At 37.6% G+C, this 25,481-nt stretch overlaps 3 protein-coding genes across 4 annotated transcripts; all 3 read left to right on the top strand.

Moving 5' to 3' along the window:
* Positions 1 to 469: 469 nt before the first annotated feature.
* Positions 470 to 25,304, top strand: LOC107565585 (zinc finger protein 616-like). 2 transcript variants are annotated; one of them, XM_016250844.1, is made up of 6 exons: positions 8,938 to 9,193; positions 10,401 to 10,529; positions 10,752 to 11,066; positions 11,142 to 11,444; positions 11,559 to 14,787; positions 19,906 to 25,304. In XM_016250844.1, the coding sequence occupies exons 2-6, from the start codon at positions 10,446 to 10,448 to the stop codon at positions 24,870 to 24,872; spliced, it is 8,898 nt and encodes a 2,965-aa protein (XP_016106330.1). In that variant the 5' UTR covers positions 8,938 to 9,193; positions 10,401 to 10,445; the 3' UTR covers positions 24,873 to 25,304. The 2 variants fall into 2 exon arrangements, with proteins under 2 accessions (XP_016106331.1, XP_016106330.1); XM_016250845.1 differs by lacking the exons at positions 8,938 to 9,193; positions 10,401 to 10,529; positions 10,752 to 11,066; positions 11,142 to 11,444; positions 11,559 to 14,787 and adding exons at positions 470 to 555; positions 2,531 to 2,534 and having other exon boundaries at positions 21,666 to 25,304.
* On the top strand, positions 3,047 to 4,345 carry LOC107565588 (apolipoprotein A-IV-like). The gene is made up of 4 exons (XM_016250850.1): positions 3,047 to 3,197; positions 3,325 to 3,379; positions 3,493 to 3,643; positions 3,728 to 4,345. The coding sequence occupies exons 1-4, from the start codon at positions 3,069 to 3,071 to the stop codon at positions 4,293 to 4,295; spliced, it is 903 nt and encodes a 300-aa protein (XP_016106336.1). The 5' UTR covers positions 3,047 to 3,068; the 3' UTR covers positions 4,296 to 4,345.
* On the top strand, positions 6,375 to 8,413 carry LOC107565590 (apolipoprotein Eb-like). Its single transcript, XM_016250851.1, has 4 exons — positions 6,375 to 6,448; positions 6,667 to 6,817; positions 6,967 to 7,254; positions 7,874 to 8,413. The coding sequence occupies exons 1-4, from the start codon at positions 6,406 to 6,408 to the stop codon at positions 8,199 to 8,201; spliced, it is 810 nt and encodes a 269-aa protein (XP_016106337.1). The 5' UTR covers positions 6,375 to 6,405; the 3' UTR covers positions 8,202 to 8,413.
* Positions 25,305 to 25,481: the final 177 nt, after the last annotated feature.

Genomic DNA, 25,481 nt, shown 5'->3' with positions numbered 1-25,481 from the left:
ATGACCTTCACGCAAATGCCCTTTTGTGTTCGCTCTCTCAAACCCGCCTCATTTTTACGTAGTGATTGACAGGTAAACCGACCAATAGCCATTTAGCTTTGGTTTTGTCGAGCTGAAAGTAGGAGGGCTATAGTGCGGAGGCTTAAGGGGAGTCTGACTCGTTTCCATGAATCGGTTCTTTTGAACAGTTCATCTGAATGGACTCACTGAGGAATTCTTTTACGTCTTGACGTAATTGCGTCATCGCTGCGCAGAAACTTTTTTTCTATCACATTTTATAATGAGGGTGTTTTAGTTTTAAGTTTATTGAAGACATAATGCAACTTAACGTCAAAATATATATGCATATTGACATGAGAACTGCTCGGACTGATTCTTACATGAACCATTCTGTCCGACTCGTGAACGAGTAGATGAGACTGGTGGTTTTGTGAAGCGATTCAACCGACTCATTGAGAAGATCCGACTCTGACAGAATGAATCATTCACAAAACGGACATCGTTAGAACACGTGGTTTTGTAATCTGGACTAAACCGTCCTCTGTGAAGCTCAACGTGAGTTGTCATTGATTCATTGTTACTGAGTTTATTTTCTAAAAAAAATCTACAGCACCCCTTAGGGGTTCTTAGCTAGAAATATTTCCAACGTTACTTGTTAAATCTAAACAGCATTTATATTTCCAGTGTCTGTAGTGTCTCACGAATAACAGAAATCATGTGGCTTTTAGCTTTCAAGCTAATTTGTCAATGGATTATGCGTTGAATTTTAACCAAAACCAAGAACAAATACACATATACAATTTGCCTTTCATTTTGTTGTTTACATTCATTTAAAAAAAAAAAAGTAAATTATTTCCTTGTTTATTTTTTGTTTTGTGTTTAATGAAGAAGTTCTGGATTCGTTTATTTTCCCTACGCAATGAGCAGGGACTTTTTCCACAATGATTTTAATCAAGTTGCTGGATCTCTGTATTCATAGGTACCTATATAAATAAAATATATGCATTTCAAGTTTTGTGAAACATGGATAAATTCTTAAAACAAAACACATATCTGTCCATCAAACAGATGCATGTTTATGAATGTATTTTTGTTGTTGTAAATTTTTTATTTAGAGGTTTTTCTAATGAATTTGTCTGATACACTGTAGCACAGCTGAGAAACAGAAACAAAAAAGCCTAAAAAAAGGAGATTAAATTAATGTGCTATATTCTATTACCAAATCCTAAATTTATGACATTTGCCACATTGTTATAGTTTTTCCCCACGACATACAGTGCCTTTATAAATATGTATATTGTGTATTGCCTAATAATGTCTCCACACCAGTATAGTGTGTGTATGATTAAAGTATGATTAAGTATAAAACGTATAAATGACTAATTAGGCACATTGAATGGTCATAATATTGTGTCTGTAGCTGATATGATTGCTTTACTTGCGTTAACACAGTAATTGTTTTTTTACCAAGTCCATTGACCCTGTCTGGTTTTTAATTTTTTTGTCTTTTAGTTTTTTTAGGTGAATACATGCCAGAACATAATATAGAAAAATAAAAAATACAAAACGGATTAGTTGTCCCATGTCCCTTGCTTCCTCCTCCTTAGTTATTACATGTTCAGCAGATATCAGACTCTTTTTAAATGCAGATAAGTGTTGTGAAGAAGAGGGCAATGTCCAAAAGGATCCTCTTTAATACCCGACTCATCAATCATCATTACAACAACCTTACGTTAATACGTGCAGCCCAACATGCAAAGTACCTCTGCACTTCAATGATTGTGAGAGAGTACTTCTAGTATATACTTTATATGGAATGTTGTTTCATTGGGACTATAGCAATGCTCAATTTAATTTCTTTTACCGAACCATACTTTTATTTAAAAATATTAAAAAGTAATAATATAACCATGTAGTATGCATAAAATGAAAACTACAACGTTTTCCTGTTGAGTTCTACCTTAAATTAATTTCATTATTATCAAAATAATAGGACCATTTTAGAACAGATGATTTGAGCGACAGTGATGTTAAATACACAGCATATTTTCTGCATTGGAATGCAGCCATAAGCTGTGTTCACTGGAATGCAACTGAATCAATATGACAAGCTCAGGGGTCAGTTCTCTGTGTTCTCCTTGACCTGATTGATAAGCTCAGATACAAACATTCTTGATGCCCTGATGGCGGTTTTGTGTAACTGGATGAATGCCTAGACAAGATGGCGAGTGATTTACAATACTGCTTAAAGTAACCTTTTACCTCACTGACATACCGCTGATTTCTTCTTTCAACACTGTGTATCAAACCAATAAACGCATCAAGTCTGCAGATCCCGTAGTAACCTTTTGCTGTTTTCTCATTAATCATTTACTTAATTAGTCTTTCCTTAATTGCTTAAGGAAAAAATCAAACTGTAAATACTCACAAATCTTTAGTAGGTCAATGTGTACTTCATTTTGAAAAGTATATGATAACTCTGCATGCACAGGAAATTGCTTATTCTTATTGCTAAATGTGGCTTTGCGAGAATGTTACCTTGAATTTATGCCTAAAACATTATGTAAAGTAAACAGAATTATGGTGTAGCTGTAGAATATATGGGCTAAAAACATTACATTATATTATATCAGGGATTATTTTAATTCATTTAACACTGGAAGATTTTTTTAATAAAGTTAAACCAATTATAATTTTTGAGATTTTTGTAAAAATGCATTTAAATTAAAAATATTTAACAGTAAAATTGTCCTTCCATTAAAATAGCCATGGGAGCTAGCATTGGTGGGTTTTCCCCCAATAATGAAGACAATTTTCCTCAAAACTATGTTCCAAAAAAATACTTTAAACTAAACCCAAACTAATAATACAGGAATGATTTAAAATGTGATAGTATTATTTTTCCTGTTTTCCCTTTTCCTTAATTTGGATGTTTTTAAGTTTTATAGGACATTAATTTTAGACTTCCTTGTTATACAGTACTTATATCGGACTCTGTAGGAATAATTGTGAGTCACAGATCTGAGTTCAGTTCAGTTGGGTTGATTTCATGATGTGGAATAATTGACATGGCATGTAGAGCTGACAGCAGGGCACTGCCTTCTGGACTTTACTGCCTTTATCAGAGCTCGGCAACCCATTTAAATACAGTGCTGATTCCTTCTCAACACTTACACACAGAAGAGGACAAGAGAAAGGTAAGCAACTGGACAAAAACACAAATGAATGCATACTTACTGTATGTTCTTTTCGGTTAAATGCAAACTAGTCAAAAATATTTATAGTGGTCTTGCCTGACAAAATGAAATTTTTTTTTTCGTGTAGAGTCTGCGCATAATCATGAAGGTCCTGGTAGTGTTTGTCATTGCAGTTTTCACTGGTAAGTGTTTGTTTGTTTAAGTGTTTGAATAAAAATTGGAGGTGCTCTCAAAACTGGTCAGAAAATGTTGTTTTAAACCAGTTAATATTTTTTAATTATGATGAATCCTTTAGGTTGTCATGCCAGTATGTTGTGGCAGGAGAAGTCAGTGCCCAGTATGGATCTGGTGAAAAACGCATTCTGGAATTACGTGTCTCAGGCAACCCTCACAGCTGAGGACACCCTGCAGATGATCCGAAACTCAGAACTGGGTCAAGAAATCAAGTAAGCATATAAGATGACGAACCGGCTATAAAACAAATCATAAAACTTTGAAATACACAAACATCTATCTCCATTTCTCCTCAGTGACAGGATCTCTCAAAGTGCAGATGCCATCAACAAATACACCCTGGCCATTCAAAATCAAGTAACTCTTCTGACTCGAGACCTGATGGCCAAACTTTCCCAAGAGGCAGATCAGCTGAAACTGCGCCTGGAACAGGAAATGACATCTGTGCAGTCCCATCTCAAGCCTTACGTTGAGGAGATCAGAGGTGATATTGAGGAGCAGGTTGAGCGGCTGAAGAAGGATGCGGCGCCATATGCAGAGGCCCTGAACTCCGAGGCCCTGAGATCTACTCTGGTCCAGGGGGCCGAGGAGCTGAAGGCCAAGCTGGAGAGAAGTTTGATGGAGATGGGTCCTCAAACCGAGGAGCTGAAGCAGAAAGTGGACCAGCACTTTTTGGAGTTTCAGATGAGCATGTCACCATTAGCCCAAACCTTTCAGAGTCAGCTGGCCCAGAGAAGTCAGGAGCTTCAGAAGAATCTGGCTCCCTATTCAGAGGAGCTCAGCAAACTGGATCCATACGCTCAGGACCTGAAGACCCAGTTAACAGATCTCTGGGAGTCCTTTGCCAAGAACAAGCAGTCTTGAGAGACTTTTGGGAAATGCAAAAGGACATTTCTGTTACCATTGAGGGTTTCACATAGTATATTTCTTTGTTGCTCATGTATGTTTTTCAAAAAAAATTTTTAATAAAATAGCACAAACACTAATTTATAATGCTGTGGTCACTCCAATTGTGTGAGGGGTTTTCAAAAAAAACAACAACACAAACTCTATGTCTAAAATACTACACTACGGATATTTGTAATGCTGTGGTCCATATGCAAGATTTTAATTGCAGAAATGTGTGCGAGGCTTCTGAACTTCTGAACCCAAATATGATTACTTAAAGCTGGAATAAACATTAGACATCATACACTTGACTTTCCAACTACTTACTAAGGATCACACACTATACCAGACTTTTTCCAAGTCATTCTGAGCACAACAAAATCACACAGAAACATGAGCCTTTTTGCTAGGACATGACAAATAAAAACAAGTGAGTCTGTGGCCATCACACACTACGCAAATTTCTGTGAACTCTGTAGACTGCCCAAAATCTGCAGACTGGCTCTGACTTTCAGCATCTAGCATCTACTTGTCCAGACTGCAAATATCTGTATAAAAATCATGTATGTATTCCAGTCTTTAGAGCCACAAAGGTAGCGGACTAGGTGTGATACTTGGATAAGCACCCAAGTTGTCCATATGCAAAAAAAAAAAAAGTTAATTGCTTTATCTTTATTTGTTAGTCAGACAAAAGAACAAGGGTTCAAATCCTGTTCATTTTGACAACACCCTGTCACCAAGCACCCAGCTATTTTACCTCACACTTCAATTTTAAGGTCATGTGGCCTTTGAACCCTATAAGGAATGTTTTACCTACTTTTTTGTAACATTTCAAATAGTCAGGATAAAAGTGTTTCAGCCCACAATATATAGGGCTTGACATTATCAGTTATTGATTGTGTGACCAAAAAAAAAAAAAACCTGGACTACAGAAACATTAAAAGAGCAAATACAGCTGTGAAAATGTATAATGTAGCCCTTTTTCATGGTTGCACCTATACATGTTAAATAATAAGCATAATATCTTAGGTAATAATAACAATATAAAACTAAATGTGATGAACAACACTGAAGCACTGTCAATTATGAATCTGATATATATTTATATTTCAACTGAGGCTTATTAAACAGATTTTTTTTTTACAAAACGACCAATTATTTAATCTATTTATTATGTGTGGTACGTGAGCCAAAGTGAGTTTATCACAGTCCTCTTGCACAAAGTCTTCATGCAAGAAATGCTCAAGATAATAGACTGATTCTGATTTGCTGACATGATATCTTATCCTGTTTTAGTTTAAAACACAATGACATTTTCCCATAATTGATTGGTAACTGTAAATCAGACTTACTGTAGAAAATAATATCATCTATAAAAAGAAGCCAACAATACATGCGCACAGGAAAACATGGCTACATGAGTCAAGTGTTCTTAGCTTGCTGAGCTTAAAGTTACAGCTCCATTTTAAGCATTACAATGCTCCTTCCAAATGGGGTGAATGTGAAGTACAGTGATAAAATCGCAACTAGAAGAGAAATAAATGATAAGCTTTGATCCTTGAATCATGCAAGCCAAGATGTTTTTAGTAGCAAATGTCTTGTTGCAGAACAATTGAATATTAACAAACAAATTTCTTTTTTTTTTGCATTAACATCAATGTCCCACTTTTTATGACTTGGTCCATCTCTTTTCTGCTGTTTTATGATTATTTTGGTATTAACAATTCAATAAAAATACACTGATGTTCAAATATGACATTGTGACTTTGTTCTGTACTTTCACTGAGATACCTCTGGCTACAACACCTAACCCAATGAGCCACATTCATTTTTAATAAACCAATTTTTTAATTATAGTACATCTTGTCCTTTTGGAACCTTATTCATGCAACGTGGAATGGAAGACTGCGATAAACAAGTATCTGAAGAGAAGAACTTTGGACACAAGCTGCCAATTCACCTGTTCATAGTCACATTATGGCTATCAACATGACTGTGATCCAAGTCATATAAATGCCAGCTGCTTCCAAACTCCCATTACAGAACACATTGGAAAATCTGTCTGGTGTACTGTCCAAAAACAATCATGAAGTTTGTGGCTGTAATCCTTGCTCTCGCTGTTATTTCAGGTAAGAGATCACCAACGAACGCAAATCTTCAACAAATTCAAAATATATCTATGCTTATGCTTAGAACTTGGATTACCTCTGCAGATCATTTGAATGGATTTTGTGATGGTTTTCTTTGAGAGCTTGATGGTACAGATGAGGTGTCTACAACAACGGACTACATTAACAAATATTTGACACATTAAAAAATATATTTGTGCTCCATTCTGACTTTGCAGGCTGCCAGGGGAACTTCCTGTTTCAGGATGAGCCAAAAAGCCGCTGGGAAGAGGCAGTGGATCAGTTCTGGAACCATGTGTCCGAGCTGACCTCTAAGACTGAGGAGATGAGGGACAACATCAAGGCCACTCAGCTCGGCAGAGAATTAGAGTGAGTAAATGCTACAAAACATTGTAGCAGAGCAAATATTTGAGAATTTGTAAAGATCTGTAAAGATGCAGAAAAGGCTAGACTCAGTGGAAATTGAAGTCCAGAGTCAAGAAAGCTGATGAATGATATCGAAATTCATTGCTTTGCAGCACACTGATCAGTGACACCATGATGGAGCTGCAAATGTACAAAGATGACTTGCACTCCAAACTGGGCCCTTATGCACAGGAGACTGCCAAGAGATACAATGAAGATATTCAGCTGCTGGCGAATAAGCTCCGCACACATATGGAGGACGCTAAGGATCATGTCAATGAATACACAGTGGAGCTCCGAACCATTGTGGAACAGAACGCTGATGAGGTCAAGAACAGGGTCAACAACTATGCCAAGAAACTAAGGAAACGTTTTAACAAGGACATCCAAGAGATCAACAAGTGAGTGACGGCAGTAATGATCTAATCACAATTATTGCATATCTTTTGTTACTAAATTACTAACAAATTACTACATTACTAAATTACATCTAAATTACTAATTTAGGGTATTTTCATCAAATAAATGCAACCTCGGTGAGCATAAGAGACTTCAAAGAGAACATTAAAAAAATATTACCAACCCCATATTTTGAATGGTAGTGTACATAGCAAACTTCATAACTTACTGTTCTTGTATATACCACTGTTTAATATTGGACATCATTGTTCAATGTACCTTAATTTGACACTGGCAGTTTAGGATGTACATTAAATAAATAAAAAGATTCACATTTTGATTTTGATATTTCCATTACCTTAGAAGGAGAAATAGATATGATAGTCAAAAGATAATTAATAAAATAGATATGCACTTTTACAATTTTTAGATAAAATAAAAATTATAATATATGCATTCTATATAATATATAATTTTTTATAAAAATATATTTTATATAAATTGCAAATATATATATATATATATATATATATATATATATATATGTTACAAGTAAAATTCTAATCTATGAAAATCTCAATTTTTAACTATTTCTATGATTGTTTCTTCTCTGGTCTAAAGGAAAATGTCAACATACTTTGAGGAGGTTCGCTCTCGTGCTACTCTGGGTATGGAGGATGTGAAGGAACGTCTCGAGCCTTACTTCACCTCAGTGCATCAGCGTGCTGAAGAGAAGCTGACAACTCTAGCTGAACTGCTGAGAAGCCAGGGAGAAGGAATAAAAGAGAAACTGGAATCACAAATGCAGGACCTCAAAGAGAAAGTTGAGAAGAGCACAGAAAATATGCGTAACACAATCCAGGAAAAGGCAGAGGAGATCAAAAATTGGTTTGAGCCCTATGTGTCTCAGGTCCAGAAGCAACTGGAGACAGTTATGGAGGGCTTGTAATACCAGTGTATAAGAATGAGGTCTCATAGGAAAATTAATAGATTAACTTTTTCACTAAACGTTGCTTACAGAAATGAAGGTAATGGAAGTGTCAAAGTAATGAGTGAAGTATACCATTAGTACTACATGGATGTAACAACAGATGTTAGCTATGTAATATAAAGCTCAATAAAACCAGCATGTACCAATGAACTGTCTGTGTATGACATGTATATGGGTCAATGGCATCACTTATTTTTGTCTGAATCTCTTATTAAAAAATACATAAGAAATTACATGATAAACATGTTTTAATTTCTGGATAAAAGTAATTTTCATATTTTTGTGGCTCTTAAGGTTAAAAATGTATAGGTCTTGTAAATATCTAATGTCTGGATATGAAAAGAACAAGGGGGGAAATTAAAAGGTTTGGACTTTTGGGGGGAAAAATAGGCCTATATTAACATGAGTAGTCAGCACTTTTATTATTAATCTTAAAAATAAACTGCTTTTTGTTTTTTAAATGTATATAAATATATATAAATTAACACTTAACTAGTAACGTTTTTCAAACCAGCATAATAAACATTCCATTTAAAATCTCAATTCTAATGATTTAACATTTAGAACGTTTTTTCAAACGATTCTCCTTTTTATTTGATCTAACATCATTATTATTTGTCACTGACCCATATAATAACCCATTGACCAATTCTATAATATAACAATATTTAACTTTCATGCACTCACAGTACAACGCAGAGAAGTGTCCCACACCACACAGACCTCTCGGTCTTCCGGTCTATTACGGATGTTGTGTTTGGATATACCACTACCAGGACCCCACAACAGACCACCACGAGGAGCATAAGCAGATGCATTAAATAGGAAAAATAATTACACGTCACGGATATTCATACAGTTGCAACGCTCTGAGGCAAATGGACATACTCGTAACAACCAATAATAAATGACCGTGCGCGAGCCAGGGACTAAGCGCGCCGACCACATCGGTGAGTGCACGAGCCCACTGTTTTCTCCCAGTGGCTTGACGACAATTTTTTTAATTTTCAAAACTGGCCAACGCGAACTGCTTTATACTGTTCATCGAGCAGATGGCTACTGGGGCTTTCACTTAACACTTAAGTCGTGTTTCATGTACATTTATATATAAGCAGTAATTGTTTAGTTTGCGAATTAGCACAAAGCTAAGGTTCAGGCGCGACCAACAAATAAACTCAGTCGATCAAAACCTTCGAATTACTATTTGTGCACTAGTAACGCTTTTGGGGAATATTTTATGGTAGACTCAACTGCACAAGAAGCTCGGACTGAATCCTTCCCCCCACCTTGTTTTGCAAGTAATTGACTAACGTTCACTCCCCCTCCCCGTGCTTTTAAAACGTAACGTTACATGAAAAAAAATCCCTATTATAATGATATTTTCTGTCACTATCAAAAATAAAAATCGCCTAGGGAGTTAGTCTGAGTTGTTTGTCTCAGTGTTTGTTAATCGTGTCTATGTAAATATAGGTAGGGAAACACAAAACCAAAACAAGTTACTATGAGTAGCCTATTTACAAGAAAATACATATTTACAAGTATATATTTACAAGAATCATAATTGCATTAGCCTAATTAAGAATTGATTTATCAGTTTGCACACTGTAAAAAATGAAGAAGATTTTATTGAAACTTGTAAAAATTAGTAAACTTGTAAAACTTGTAAAAATGTGACTTACAGTTACTTTCTTACGCTATACCAGCATAGAGGTATGTCAGATATGTTTGGGCAGTTTCAGACTTGAGAATGTTACCGTTACAAGACAGAGAAGGTGCAGGTATAAAGATTAAAAGGAAATAATTTAAAGGTGTCATATGATGCGATTTCAAGTTTTCCTTTCTCTTTGGAGTGTTACAAGCTGATTGTGCATAGATAAGATCCCTGAAAATAATGATCTTTAAAAAAGCATCATATGACCCTTTTAAAAGAGAGCGTTATCTTATGCAGCCAACTTCAGGTCTTGATCAAGCAGTCTTCTATTTTCTGACACATAAAATATGTAGCTAAAATAAATTAGAATTTTATATATATATATATATATATATTTGAAATATTAAAAATTCATTTTGTTTGTAAAAATGTTTGATCTATAAGAAATGCTGAAATCTTGAGTTTAAACAGAACTAAATCGAAACAATTTCCCGCCCCCCTCACAGGCATTTCATGAGAGCATTTTATCTCCAATAAACCATTTGGTTACCATGGATGGCGAGTTACCACCATGGAATAAACATGGAAGCCATAACAGTAGGGTTCCCTATGATACAGCAAGGGAACGTCAGGAGGTAGGTTACAGTCATTTTATTTTTGTACATTGTGATAAAGTAATGACTGAGGCGAATTATTGTGAAAAAGCAGAAGAGTTCTCTCACGGCTCCAAACAAAGCCAAAGGTTGGTGACTTATTAATTGTAAGGTTGAAGAGCAACAATATTAGGTTGCAGCAAAGACTATAGAATAATTTGGTTGCATCCAGTTCCTCACTTCTAAACACAAATATCTCTTTAGGAGCATGACGGGATAGGAGACAGCTTTGCTGCTGGAGAACCAATGACACCACTGTCATCATGTATGAGTGGTGCATTTAAGGCTTTGCTACCAGATTACCATGGAACTTCTTCAGCAATGTTAACAAACTCTGATAAATATTCCTATTCTCCTGATAATCATTGTCTCATCAAACCTGACACTGCAGTGAATGAAAAGATAGCAGTGGAGAGAAGGGAAGAAAGTGATTTTTTGAAAGACCCTTTGGGTGAAGCATTAGCTAGTGCCACACATATGCTTCCTCTCAGGTGTGCCCAATATGTGACACATGAAAAGGTATGTAACCTCTACACTGCATAACCAAAATTAATGTTATTTCTCCATTGTCACTTAATATCTGTCTTTTCACAGAACCGAGAAGTGGACCAGGGAAATGGTAATTGGACATCAGTGATCAAAGATGCTTTAGAGATGAGTAATGGAATGGAAATGGAACAGTCTTTATCCATGGATGAACGTGGCCCCCTAATGGACTATAATCCTATATATAAAGGACCTGAAACTGAGGCAAATTTTAGATTGAAGGACCACTATCAGATTGCAGGATCCAAACTAAATGAGGAGATGGATGGGCAAGGAGTAAAAGAAGAATCGGATTCCTTTATTTTAATGTTGTCAGATGACATTAGTAAAAATAAAGATGTTCTGGAAATGGTAGGTGCTGATATTAAAAAATCGTTTGAATGTAGATTTTATAAAACAGAATGCAAAATAAGCCATCAAAGAACAAATAATGAATTTATTGTCATATATTTCTTCTGTTCTCAGGGGAAACATGAGGAGCCAAGCATATTAGATGTTGGATCATCTCTAGGAAAAGAGGAACTTGGAATTGCTGGAATTGGAGAACATGAGCCAGGGTTATTACCAGGATTTAACAGGAGTTCATACACTCCTTTTTCTTTATCAGAAAGTCTTATGAAAAGCGAACAGTTTCCAGGTAATCCTTTGGACACTGTTGATCACACCCTTCAGGGAACAACACAACAATGTGGGCTGTCGTGCAAAGGTGTCAATCCTAGAAAAACTGCCAGCACAAATACTGGCTTCAAACATGCAGAAGTAAACAATGAAACTGTTCTTCAAAGTTCTACTGTACATGGTCTTCATCTTCTTGATCTTCAAAAGGGCTGTCACCAAGCAGAGGTTACAGATGGAAAAACTTCAGTTAATTCTCAGGATCACTTCTCACAGCACAATGTGCAAGATGAGAGAGTAAAGACAAGCAATCCGCATGTCTCTGAGACTACAGTAATAAAACAAAATGCTGCATATCTGCCCAACAGTCAATACTTTGGCAGTAAGCTAAAAAAGCAAGTTTATGATCTTGTATCCACTCCAGCCTCAGTGGGCAGTCAAAACACAGCTGTGGTTGAATGTGAAAATGTAAAACTGCGGATCCCAACAGAAGAAAGGATCTCTGAGAACAGTCTACCTGTGCCAGGAAAAATTGAAACTAATGATTTTCAAGAGACATCTATTAACTCAAAAACTGAACTCAGTCTAAAGGTAGAAACAAAATTTGCCCCTGAAATTCAGAACTCTTCTTCAGTATCAGAGAGAGTTCCAGATCTACCTGTTGTATCCAACAGAATTCACACTGATTATAAATGCAAAGATTCTCAGTTTGAACCAGTCGAAAGTGGCAAATTAAATGAGCTTTGTTTTCAAGAGAGCAATTCAAAAAATGTGACACTGACACTTACCTCAACTTCTGTTTTTACTCAAAGAACTGCAGATGAATGTGATATTCATGTCCAAGAAAAACAAACCCCAATAAGTCTAAGTACAGTTCTTCTGCCTTTTAACGAGAATGTAAAAAACTCTGAAAGAAGTGAAAAGGTACTTCTCAACATTACTTCAGAAAGCAGTATTCCTCCATCTACTGATAATGTTCAGGAAGCTCCATCTTCTCCTACATCAAGGACGGACTGCTCCTCTCAACATAACCTACAAAAAGCATTGCAAAGGCATAAGAAAGCAAGAAAAAGAAAACAATCTGAGCTTGAGGCATTAAAAGGACCAATATACAAATCTAATAAAAGAGATGACTGTTCTATGTATGGATCAGAAATATTAGACAGTGCTGTCAAACAAGACACAACAGGATGTGAGAAAGCTAATCAAAATGTTTTATTGGCTGATCATAACAGCACTGCACCAAAAGAGGACTTAATTACAAATTATGTAAACCCACCTACACCTAGGAAAAAATGTCGGATGGCACAACTTGAGCTACTGGAAGATACAGCAGAAACCTCACAAAAGCCAGATCATAGCTGCTCTGACGCTTCACAAGAAGAAGTACCGTCAAATGCTAGGACCAACAGGAAGGCTGTTTCTAGAAAGAAACTGAAGAAAAAAACAAGGTTACATTTAAAGACAAAAAACTCTGCTACTCTTGGCAATCAGTGTTCATCTCAAAGCACTGTCTTGTCCCCAGAAGAGGACTGTACATCACATTTTCAGGTCAGTGACACAACTCCAATGAAAGGAGTCAGTAATCCAGCAGTAATGGAACATGCCATCTCTAGTCTAGAGTCCATTCCAGAAAAATTACAAAAGTCCAGAAAAAGGGCTACAAAGCAAACACTACAAAGCAAAGATGATCCACATAAAGATGTTCCCACAACATTTCCAGAAGTTGAGGCAGACATGGATGTCAAAGGGCATCAGGAGGTGAGAAGATTTCCTTTAAAGGCTTCTAAAGGAAAAAATAGGAATGCAACTACTCTGATGAATAGACAGTCTTCACAAGACTCTGAGGGTCAAACAGATTCTGTTTCAACCTCAGTGACTGAATCTTTAAAGATTCTAAGCCCTCAGAATAACCCAAAGAAATCAAAGCAGAAGAAAAGAGCACATATCAACAAATCAGCAAAAACACCCAACGTGTGCCCACAAGAGGATATGAAAAACACAATGACTCCCAAAACAAAAACTGTGAAAGCAAAAAGTCCTCTAAAAAAGGCAATTGGAACAGATGACAATGAAACTACTCTTTTGGACACACAGCCTTCTGCAGCCACTGCTACGCAACCAGATTCTGTTTCAAATGTAAGAAATGAAGTTGAGTCTCCTGTTATTTTCGGCACACCAAGAAAGTCAACGAAAAAGAAATTGTCACAGATTAAATGTGAAGCAATACATGTACCTGCTGTTGACCAAACAACAGCTCAACAAAGTGTTTTGAATGCACTCTCAGAATCTGATGTCAGCATTGTGCAACCAACTACAAAAAGATTCAGAACAAGAAAAAAACTTGACAAAAAAGTTTCTCATAACACAGTCGGTGAGAACTGTGAACCCGCTCATATGACTCTTTCTTCAGTTGATTCTGTGTATGCTACAGAAACGGACTATTCAGGTGTCAGCCAACAGAGCACAGAAAAGACATCAAGTAAGAGGAGAAAGACAGACATCAAGTTTATAGAAGCACAATCATCCACTACTAGCCAAAAGGTTGACGTCACTTTACTGCCCTCAGAAGATTTTTCATCTATTGTGGTTTCAAATCCAGAAGAGACCGTGAAAGCCAAAGGGTTTTCTAGAAACAAAACAAATGACAACCACTTAAATGGTAATTTGGTTGAAGAAACATCTTTATTAGCAACTGTGACACAAGGAAGTTCTATTTTACCTACAAAGATTGGCTCTTCAAGTAGTTTTAGACTAAGCAGCACACTGAAAAAGCCAAGAAAAAAGACGGTAACCAAAATAAAAAATGAGGCAGCAGAAATACTCAGTGTAAACCAGCAAGAAGATCTGGCTGCAGTACCCTCAAAATCTGGTGCAAACATAGCAGCCTCCAGTTCACAAATTACTTTAAAAGAAAAAAGAAATGTGGAAAAGGCAATTAGGCAGGAAATTAAGGATGACCATTCAGTTGCTCTTTTCAAAATGCAGGCTTCTACACTTACTCTGAAGCAAACAGAATGTTTTTCAACTTCAGTTCACAGCACAGCAAAAAGATCTAGGAAAATGTCTGACATTAAACATGAAGCGGTACATACACCCGCAGAGAGAGAGAGAGAGAGAGAGAGAGAGAGAGAGAGAGAGAGAGAGAGTCTAAGAGTTCTAAGACAGGGAGTCAGCTGTCTTAACCGTGGCTTGTGTACTGCACACATACCAGCTTCATCACTGTGTCTGTCACGCGACTCTGTTCCCCTTTCAGGTTCTGTCTTTACATTTATTTTGAAAGATGAAGCTCACGATTATGGTAAGGGGCGTTACATTTCCGACGAGTGCTTGCGGTGTTCGGCCAATCACAATGCACTGGGTCAGCTGGCCAATCAGAGCAGACTGCGCTTGTCGGAAGGAGGGACTTTGTAGAAAACGAAGCATTTGAGAGAGGCGAGGCATAGAGGACCTACAATAATGTACAGTATTTGAAAAATAATGTGTTTTTTTAACATTAAAGCATGTCAACATATTCTGTTACACCAAATACACAAAATAATGATCTTTAAAAAAGCATCATATGACCCTTTTAAAAGAGAGCGTTATCTTATGCAGCCAACTTCAGGTCTTGATCAAGCAGTCTTCTATTTTCTGACACATAAAATATGTAGCTAAAATAAATTAGAATTATATATATATATATATATATATATATATTTGAAATATTAAAAATTCATTTTGTTTGTAAAAATGTTTGATCTATAAGAAATGCTGAAATCTTGAGTTTAAACAGAACTAAATCGAAACAATTTCCCGCCCCCCTCACAGGCATTTCATGAGAGCATTTTATCTCCAATAAACCATTTGGTTACCATGGATGGCGAGTTACCACCATGGAATAAACATGGAAGCCATAACAGTAGGGTTCCCTATGATACAGCAAGGGAACGTCAGGAGGTAGGTTACAGTCATTTTATTTTTGTACATTGTGATAAAGTAATGACTGAGGCGAATTATTGTGAAAAAGCAGAAGAGTTCTCTCACGGCTCCAAACAAAGCCAAAGGTTGGTGACTTATTAATTGTAAGGTTGAAGAGCAACAATATTAGGTTGCAGCAAAGACTATAGAATAATTTGGTTGCATCCAGTTCCTCACTTCTAAACACAAATATCTCTTTAGGAGCATGACGGGATAGGAGACAGCTTTGCTGCTGGAGAACCAATGACACCACTGTCATCATGTATGAGTGGTGCATTTAAGGCTTTGCTACCAGATTACCATGGAACTTCTTCAGCAATGTTAACAAACTCTGATAAATATTCCTATTCTCCTGATAATCATTGTCTCATCAAACCTGACACTGCAGTGAATGAAAAGATAGCAGTGGAGAGAAGGGAAGAAAGTGATTTTTTGAAAGACCCTTTGGGTGAAGCATTAGCTAGTGCCACACATATGCTTCCTCTCAGGTGTGCCCAATATGTGACACATGAAAAGGTATGTAACCTCTACACTGCATAACCAAAATTAATGTTATTTCTCCATTGTCACTTAATATCTGTCTTTTCACAGAACCGAGAAGTGGACCAGGGAAATGGTAATTGGACATCAGTGATCAAAGATGCTTTAGAGATGAGTAATGGAATGGAAATGGAACAGTCTTTATCCATGGATGAACGTGGCCCCCTAATGGACTATAATCCTATATATAAAGGACCTGAAACTGAGGCAAATTTTAGATTGAAGGACCACTATCAGATTGCAGGATCCAAACTAAATGAGGAGATGGATGGGCAAGGAGTAAAAGAAGAATCGGATTCCTTTATTTTAATGTTGTCAGATGACATTAGTAAAAATAAAGATGTTCTGGAAATGGTAGGTGCTGATATTAAAAAATCGTTTGAATGTAGATTTTATAAAACAGAATGCAAAATAAGCCATCAAAGAACAAATAATGAATTTATTGTCATATATTTCTTCTGTTCTCAGGGGAAACATGAGGAGCCAAGCATATTAGATGTTGGATCATCTCTAGGAAAAGAGGAACTTGGAATTGCTGGAATTGGAGAACATGAGCCAGGGTTATTACCAGGATTTAACAGGAGTTCATACACTCCTTTTTCTTTATCAGAAAGTCTTATGAAAAGCGAACAGTTTCCAGGTAATCCTTTGGACACTGTTGATCACACCCTTCAGGGAACAACACAACAATGTGGGCTGTCGTGCAAAGGTGTCAATCCTAGAAAAACTGCCAGCACAAATACTGGCTTCAAACATGCAGAAGTAAACAATGAAACTGTTCTTCAAAGTTCTACTGTACATGGTCTTCATCTTCTTGATCTTCAAAAGGGCTGTCACCAAGCAGAGGTTACAGATGGAAAAACTTCAGTTAATTCTCAGGATCACTTCTCACAGCACAATGTGCAAGATGAGAGAGTAAAGACAAGCAATCCGCATGTCTCTGAGACTACAGTAATAAAACAAAATGCTGCATATCTGCCCAACAGTCAATACTTTGGCAGTAAGCTAAAAAAGCAAGTTTATGATCTTGTATCCACTCCAGCCTCAGTGGGCAGTCAAAACACAGCTGTGGTTGAATGTGAAAATGTAAAACTGCGGATCCCAACAGAAGAAAGGATCTCTGAGAACAGTCTACCTGTGCCAGGAAAAATTGAAACTAATGATTTTCAAGAGACATCTATTAACTCAAAAACTGAACTCAGTCTAAAGGTAGAAACAAAATTTGCCCCTGAAATTCAGAACTCTTCTTCAGTATCAGAGAGAGTTCCAGATCTACCTGTTGTATCCAACAGAATTCACACTGATTATAAATGCAAAGATTCTCAGTTTGAACCAGTCGAAAGTGGCAAATTAAATGAGCTTTGTTTTCAAGAGAGCAATTCAAAAAATGTGACACTGACACTTACCTCAACTTCTGTTTTTACTCAAAGAACTGCAGATGAATGTGATATTCATGTCCAAGAAAAACAAACCCCAATAAGTCTAAGTACAGTTCTTCTGCCTTTTAACGAGAATGTAAAAAACTCTGAAAGAAGTGAAAAGGTACTTCTCAACATTACTTCAGAAAGCAGTATTCCTCCATCTACTGATAATGTTCAGGAAGCTCCATCTTCTCCTACATCAAGGACGGACTGCTCCTCTCAACATAACCTACAAAAAGCATTGCAAAGGCATAAGAAAGCAAGAAAAAGAAAACAATCTGAGCTTGAGGCATTAAAAGGACCAATATACAAATCTAATAAAAGAGATGACTGTTCTATGTATGGATCAGAAATATTAGACAGTGCTGTCAAACAAGACACAACAGGATGTGAGAAAGCTAATCAAAATGTTTTATTGGCTGATCATAACAGCACTGCACCAAAAGAGGACTTAATTACAAATTATGTAAACCCACCTACACCTAGGAAAAAATGTCGGATGGCACAACTTGAGCTACTGGAAGATACAGCAGAAACCTCACAAAAGCCAGATCATAGCTGCTCTGACGCTTCACAAGAAGAAGTACCGTCAAATGCTAGGACCAACAGGAAGGCTGTTTCTAGAAAGAAACTGAAGAAAAAAACAAGGTTACATTTAAAGACAAAAAACTCTGCTACTCTTGGCAATCAGTGTTCATCTCAAAGCACTGTCTTGTCCCCAGAAGAGGACTGTACATCACATTTTCAGGTCAGTGACACAACTCCAATGAAAGGAGTCAGTAATCCAGCAGTAATGGAACATGCCATCTCTAGTCTAGAGTCCATTCCAGAAAAATTACAAAAGTCCAGAAAAAGGGCTACAAAGCAAACACTACAAAGCAAAGATGATCCACATAAAGATGTTCCCACAACATTTCCAGAAGTTGAGGCAGACATGGATGTCAAAGGGCATCAGGAGGTGAGAAGATTTCCTTTAAAGGCTTCTAAAGGAAAAAATAGGAATGCAACTACTCTGATGAATAGACAGTCTTCACAAGACTCTGAGGGTCAAACAGATTCTGTTTCAACCTCAGTGACTGAATCTTTAAAGATTCTAAGCCCTCAGAATAACCCAAAGAAATCAAAGCAGAAGAAAAGAGCACATATCAACAAATCAGCAAAAACACCCAACGTGTGCCCACAAGAGGATATGAAAAACACAATGACTCCCAAAACAAAAACTGTGAAAGCAAAAAGTCCTCTAAAAAAGGCAATTGGAACAGATGACAATGAAACTACTCTTTTGGACACACAGCCTTCTGCAGCCACTGCTACGCAACCAGATTCTGTTTCAAATGTAAGAAATGAAGTTGAGTCTCCTGTTATTTTCGGCACACCAAGAAAGTCAACGAAAAAGAAATTGTCACAGATTAAATGTGAAGCAATACATGTACCTGCTGTTGACCAAACAACAGCTCAACAAAGTGTTTTGAATGCACTCTCAGAATCTGATGTCAGCATTGTGCAACCAACTACAAAAAGATTCAGAACAAGAAAAAAACTTGACAAAAAAGTTTCTCATAACACAGTCGGTGAGAACTGTGAACCCGCTCATATGACTCTTTCTTCAGTTGATTCTGTGTATGCTACAGAAACGGACTATTCAGGTGTCAGCCAACAGAGCACAGAAAAGACATCAAGTAAGAGGAGAAAGACAGACATCAAGTTTATAGAAGCACAATCATCCACTACTAGCCAAAAGGTTGACGTCACTTTACTGCCCTCAGAAGATTTTTCATCTATTGTGGTTTCAAATCCAGAAGAGACCGTGAAAGCCAAAGGGTTTTCTAGAAACAAAACAAATGACAACCACTTAAATGGTAATTTGGTTGAAGAAACATCTTTATTAGCAACTGTGACACAAGGAAGTTCTATTTTACCTACAAAGATTGGCTCTTCAAGTAGTTTTAGACTAAGCAGCACACTGAAAAAGCCAAGAAAAAAGACGGTAACCAAAATAAAAAATGAGGCAGCAGAAATACTCAGTGTAAACCAGCAAGAAGATCTGGCTGCAGTACCCTCAAAATCTGGTGCAAACATAGCAGCCTCCAGTTCACAAATTACTTTAAAAGAAAAAAGAAATGTGGAAAAGGCAATTAGGCAGGAAATTAAGGATGACCATTCAGTTGCTCTTTTCAAAATGCAGGCTTCTACACTTACTCTGAAGCAAACAGAATGTTTTTCAACTTCAGTTCACAGCACAGCAAAAAGATCTAGGAAAATGTCTGACATTAAACATGAAGCGGTACATACACCCGCAGCTGACCAAACAATGCAACAAGAAATCCATCCATTTGATTCTACATCAGCCACAGAAATGGATAATTCAGATGTTCTCAAACAAAAGAAGACAAAAGTGAAGATGAAAAAACAGCCTAAAAAGGCCACTAAATGCAAAACAGACATTAAACAAGCAATCAGCGATATTAGAGAACAGTCTACTGTGCAGCAAGAAAATTCAGTTTCAAACAGAAAGACAAAGGTCAGGTCAGAAGACATGACAAAGAAATGTAAGAAAAAGAGAACATCGAAACTGAAAGTCACAAATGATCAACCAAAGGACGTGGTTCTGCCTCCACCAGCGTCTCAGAGTAAGGATGCAACACAAGACCCTTGCATAAAGACAGACAATGTGAATGAAACAGCTGAAAGTCATGTCGAAAACCAGGTTTCCATCACTACTAAAGATGTTGCCAGCCCTCAGAGCTCACAGAAGAAGGCAAAGAAAACACGAAAGAAACAATTGCTTGAGCAAAAAGAAGAGAATGAACAAAGCAATATCCTAGAGCTGGCTCACAGAGAGGACAAAATGTCAGATTTACCATCTGTTGTGAGAGGGGTAGCCTCTGAGAATTTTGAAACAGTCAGCTGTGACCGGCATTTAAAGATAGCTAAGAAGAAATCCAAAAAATCCATAGAAATTGCAGAAACACATGGATTTACTAGTGTTTCTTTGTCACAAGAGAAAAATACTGGATCAGATGAGGCAGGTGTCATGGTCACTGGTACACAGGTTGCAGATTTATGTAAACTGTCTGATAGTCAGACCGTAGGATCACAGCAGCCTGAAAAGGATGATGCTGTGGTTGATCAAAAAGACCTCAAAGCCACAAAACCCCCTAAGAAAAGGGGTAGAAAACCTGGACGAAAGAAGAGGAAGATGGCTTGCCTGTTAACTCAAACCATTAAAGAAGAGGAACATAAAGATATATGTTATGACAACAGAATTGTCTGTGATTTTCAAAACAGCACACAAATTCAAACTTCTGAAATTTCACAGAGGATAACAGATATTATAGAAGAACCAGTACTGAAATCAAGAAAATCAACCCGGACACAAAAAATAAAATCAGGTCAAGTTGTTGAGAATTTGTTAACCCAGGGCAAGAGCACAGTCTCTTTAGACATCACTGGGTGTCACACAACACTTGGAGAGACTCTTTCAAGTTCCATGCAAACTGCTGATTGTGAAGGCCAATACACCGTTGAGAAAAAGCCACCAAGACGAGGAAGACCCCCTTCAAAGAAAAGCAAGAAACAGAAATTATTTGTTGCACATTTAGAAGATAACACCTCTCCATCTGTCCAGATCTCAGATCTCTCTCCATGTCAAGACAGCACAGAATGTACTGTCAAAGCAGCTGCAAGTCCAATAAAGCAAAAAGATATGAATACAAATTTAATTGTTACCAAACAATTGGGGACTGATCCCTCGGAATCCCTTCAGAGTGCTAATGATGTCTTGTCACACAGCATCCCTACATCTGGGCGTAAAAAAGGGAAGAACCTTAAAAGACCAATAAGAGACCCAAAGTTAACAAGCTTGAGAGTATCCAGCAGAACATCTGTAACATCAGTCAAAGGTTTTCAAAAAGCAGACATAACTTCCCTCCCACAAAACTCCACAAATGTGTTTAATGAGGAAGGGAAAACATCGTTACCTATGTCTGGGACAGTGAAGAAACAGAATCTCTGTGAAAAAAATGCTATACAAGATGGCAGTGTGTTGGCAGATAAAAAGATAGAGAATAAGGCAACAATTAAAGTACTGAGAGGAAGAAAACGTGGTCGGAAGAGACAAAAAATTAAAGATGGACAGCTTCAAAGATTAAAAACACAAGATTGTTGTGAACCAGCCAAAGGTTTACTGGCAAAGTTCAGTATGACCAGTAAATGTCCCACTGAGGACCAAAATAATATAGTTACACCAGAGAAAAATGATATTGAGAAAACCAAGTCAGACGATGTTGAAATGATCCCACCAATAACTGCAGGGACCTGCAAGATAACACCAAAAAGAAACATCCTATGCAGTTCTCCCAGTGACCTGTCCTCCAATTTAATGAAAGAAGTCAAGAAGTGCAAAGTGGAAGATTCATTTGAGGTTTCTGTGCAATCCTATGCTGATAATACAGGAGGAGCCGCAATAGGAATTTGTAATTTAATTTCTAGTAATGTGGTCAAGGAGAAGTCAGAACAAATTTCTCTGGATACAAAATTTAAACCCAACATTGAGCTGAAATGTACTCAGGAAGCAGATGGACTAAGCGTGGAAACGTCAGGGGAAAAAGTTGATAACCCACCAGAGCCAGAAAATGCATTCCAGCCCTCTACAGAATGGAAGGAGGATAGTTTCACACAGGATAGTGAAGACTGTGTTGTAATGCCAAACAAAATGACTAATAGCAGGACAATAAGATCCAAGCCTAAAGAAATAATGAAGAAACCTCTCACCTGCAAATACTGTGGAGTTTCCTTTCGGCACATTACAGCATATACCATTCATCAACGTGTTCATACAGGGGACAAACCCTACAAATGCAAGATCTGTGGAAAAACCTTTTCTCAACTGTCTAAACTAAAGTCCCACCATAACGTACATAAACAGGATACCTCTTTTCCTTGTCCTTGCTGTAGCCGAAGGTTTTTGCAGAAAGATGATTTGCTATGTCATTTTAAAGTTCACCTGCAGGAATCAAAAGCAAACAGTGAACCACAGAAGCGCATAAAGAGCAAGATAAATACTTCATCAAATGTGTCTTCGGAGACCCCAAACAATTGTGGGTGCCTTATTCGCAAGAAAAACTTTGTAAAACGCGTCAAATTGCAGGATCACATGCAAGTGCATGAAGTGGAGAAGCCCTTGACTTGTAAAGACTGTGGGAAGACATTTTGGAAACAGTCAAGCCTCATAGCTCATGAAAAAACCCACTGGCCTGTTAAACCATATGCTTGCTCGATTTGTGGAAAAGGCTTTAACCAACTAAAAGCCCTAAAAAAGCATTCTCAAGACCATGCTGGTGAGACACCTTTCTCCTGCTTTCACTGCGGTCATGGATTCAGTGCCCTGTCTGCACTTAGGATGCACCAAGCATCCAAAACATGCATCGCAAGGAGAAATGATGAGGCGAGCAGTAACATTGAGGGCTTCATTGTAAGTCAAGGAGTTGATGGTCAAGTGAACACACCAGTATTCTTCAAGTGTCAAATATGCAAACAGCTTTTCAGGAAATGGTGCCAATACACTCTTCACCTTCAAACACACACCAGCTCTCCCCCATATATTTGTTTTTCTTGTGGACAGTGTTATGAGAAGGATTCAGAGATGAATGTGCACTGTGAGGTTTGTTGCCAGTCAAGTGGGGAGGAGAAGATTTGTTGTGCATCACTCGCCGAAATCCTGCAAAGTGTTACCCAAATCTACCCTCTAAAGTGTATCTCATCTCAGAGTGTACCAAGTACAGGATTTCAGCTGAATTCCCAAACACCAACCAGATCAGAACAGCTCCCGCAGCTGCCTCGATCGATGGATGTGGAACCTACACAAACAAGAGATACAGATCTTTCAAAACTTCCTAAAACATGCTCTGCTCATTCACCCATCAAGCTCCCAAATGCCCAATCACCCGCTCGTTCTGATGTTAACTGTACTTCCCCAAGTAGCTCTCTAGAATGCATTGAAATCACTCAAAGTATTTGGAAATTTAAGTGTTCATGTTGTGGTCAGCGATTCGAGAGGTACAGGGATTTGAGTGCTCATCTGCAAACGCATGCTCCTGGTTTCAGATATACTTGTGCACATTGTGGACAGTTTTTTGAAAGGTGGAGTAAACTATGGCTACATCAGCAGCGTCATCGCCTAAAAAGCCGTTGTTACTCCTGTACGCAGTGCAATCTGCAGTTTCGTTTCTTTAGCTCTTTTAGAGAGCATATGATTGACCATGCCGGGCAGAGACCATATGCTTGTCCGGTCTGTCCCAAAACCTTCATTCAGGAGGCAAGCTTACATGCTCACCAATGTGAGTCTCATAAACTTTGTAAAAGTCTGAAATGTGATGTCTGTTCTAAGACTTTCAGTAGTTTAACAAACCTAATCAAGCACAGTCTTCTGCACAATGGTTCTACCTCTCACATTTGTCTCCTTTGTAATCTATCATTCACAAATACAAGAGTCTTAAAGGAACACTTGAAAACGCACACCACACACCATGGACCGGCCCTCCCCGATATTCCATCAAAGCCACTTGATTTTCCTCACAAATGCAAAAGGTGTAAAGCTAGCTTTTCAACTGGAGATTTGCTCTACGCTCATCAGATACGCCATTCTCGAGATGCAAAGACTCACATCCGTCCAGCAGTATTACCTACCTCAAAATTGTCCGATTCTTGTTGTAATGACACACCATCTTCCCCAACTTCCACTCACAGGAATCATATATCAAACCTCAAACTTGATGGCATACCCAATGACGACAGCCTGTATGTTTATTCCCACCCAGACAAGCTCTATGTGTCCCCTAGTCACAGAGTGCAGCTTCCGGTCATTAATTTGGACCCTGATGAACCAGAGGTCTCAGACTCTCAGAATTCTGGTCCTGAACTTCCAAATAGTGAAATCACTTCTCAATCTGACAGCACAGGCCTACCTCAGGCCACTTCAGATCAGGAAGCCACCAAACTAAATTCAAGTGAAAGCATAAAGATGATGGCAAATGGTCAACATAATGACAGCCTCAACTGTCAGAGAAGCCCTACATTTGTGGAGACTAGTGTTGACATGGAAGTAGAACAACCTACTCAAGAAGAAGAGTCAGAGGAGAGTTTTGAATGTGCCGACTGTACTGAAAAACTAACCAGCGTGTTGGGCCTTTATGAACATTACATACTTCATGCAATGGGAGATGCATATGTACAAGTACACTGATCATTGATAATGTTAGAAGGTAGACATTTTCCCACAGATATTATGCTTTAAAATGAACGTTTTGACACAAATGTTGACGCTGTTCTCTGTTTTACAGTTCCAATGTGTAAAGCAAATATTGGCAGAATTGGCAAATCTTGAACAGTGTGAAAAATTTGCATTGCGACTCTTCATTCTAACATGCTTTTTCAACCCTCAGGTTCATTCAGTTTAAAAGTTGTTGCCCACTAGCCACTCTTACATACTGTATTACTGGGGTCATGTCACTATGCCTTATCTCAGTTATCTCTGTACTGCCATTTATCATCTCCTTTTGTGCCTTCAGTGACAGTTTTGGTTCTGTAAAAGATCTGTAAATAGATATACATAATCCTGTATAACTCCAAAACTTCCTAGTCCTTCCTCTGTAAAAAAAACACCTTTTAAAATTCAATTTTGTAATATTGAGAGGTGGTTAAATGTAAATTAACCTTGAGCATTCTATCAACAAAGGGTATATAACAAAGTATTGAGATGAAATTTTGTTATTGACCAAATACTTATTTTCCACCATAATTTGCAATGTGCAATGTGATTTTCTGGATTTTTTTCCTCATTTTGTCTCTCATA

The sequence above is a fragment of the Sinocyclocheilus grahami genome, unplaced genomic scaffold, assembly GCF_001515645.1.
Source record: "Sinocyclocheilus grahami isolate Dianchi unplaced genomic scaffold, SAMN03320097.WGS_v1.1 scaffold1009.1, whole genome shotgun sequence".
NCBI classification, from domain to species: domain Eukaryota; kingdom Metazoa; phylum Chordata; class Actinopteri; order Cypriniformes; family Cyprinidae; genus Sinocyclocheilus; species Sinocyclocheilus grahami.
Note: the sequence above shows the minus strand (reverse complement) of the source record. Positions and strands in the feature narration are given on the sequence as shown.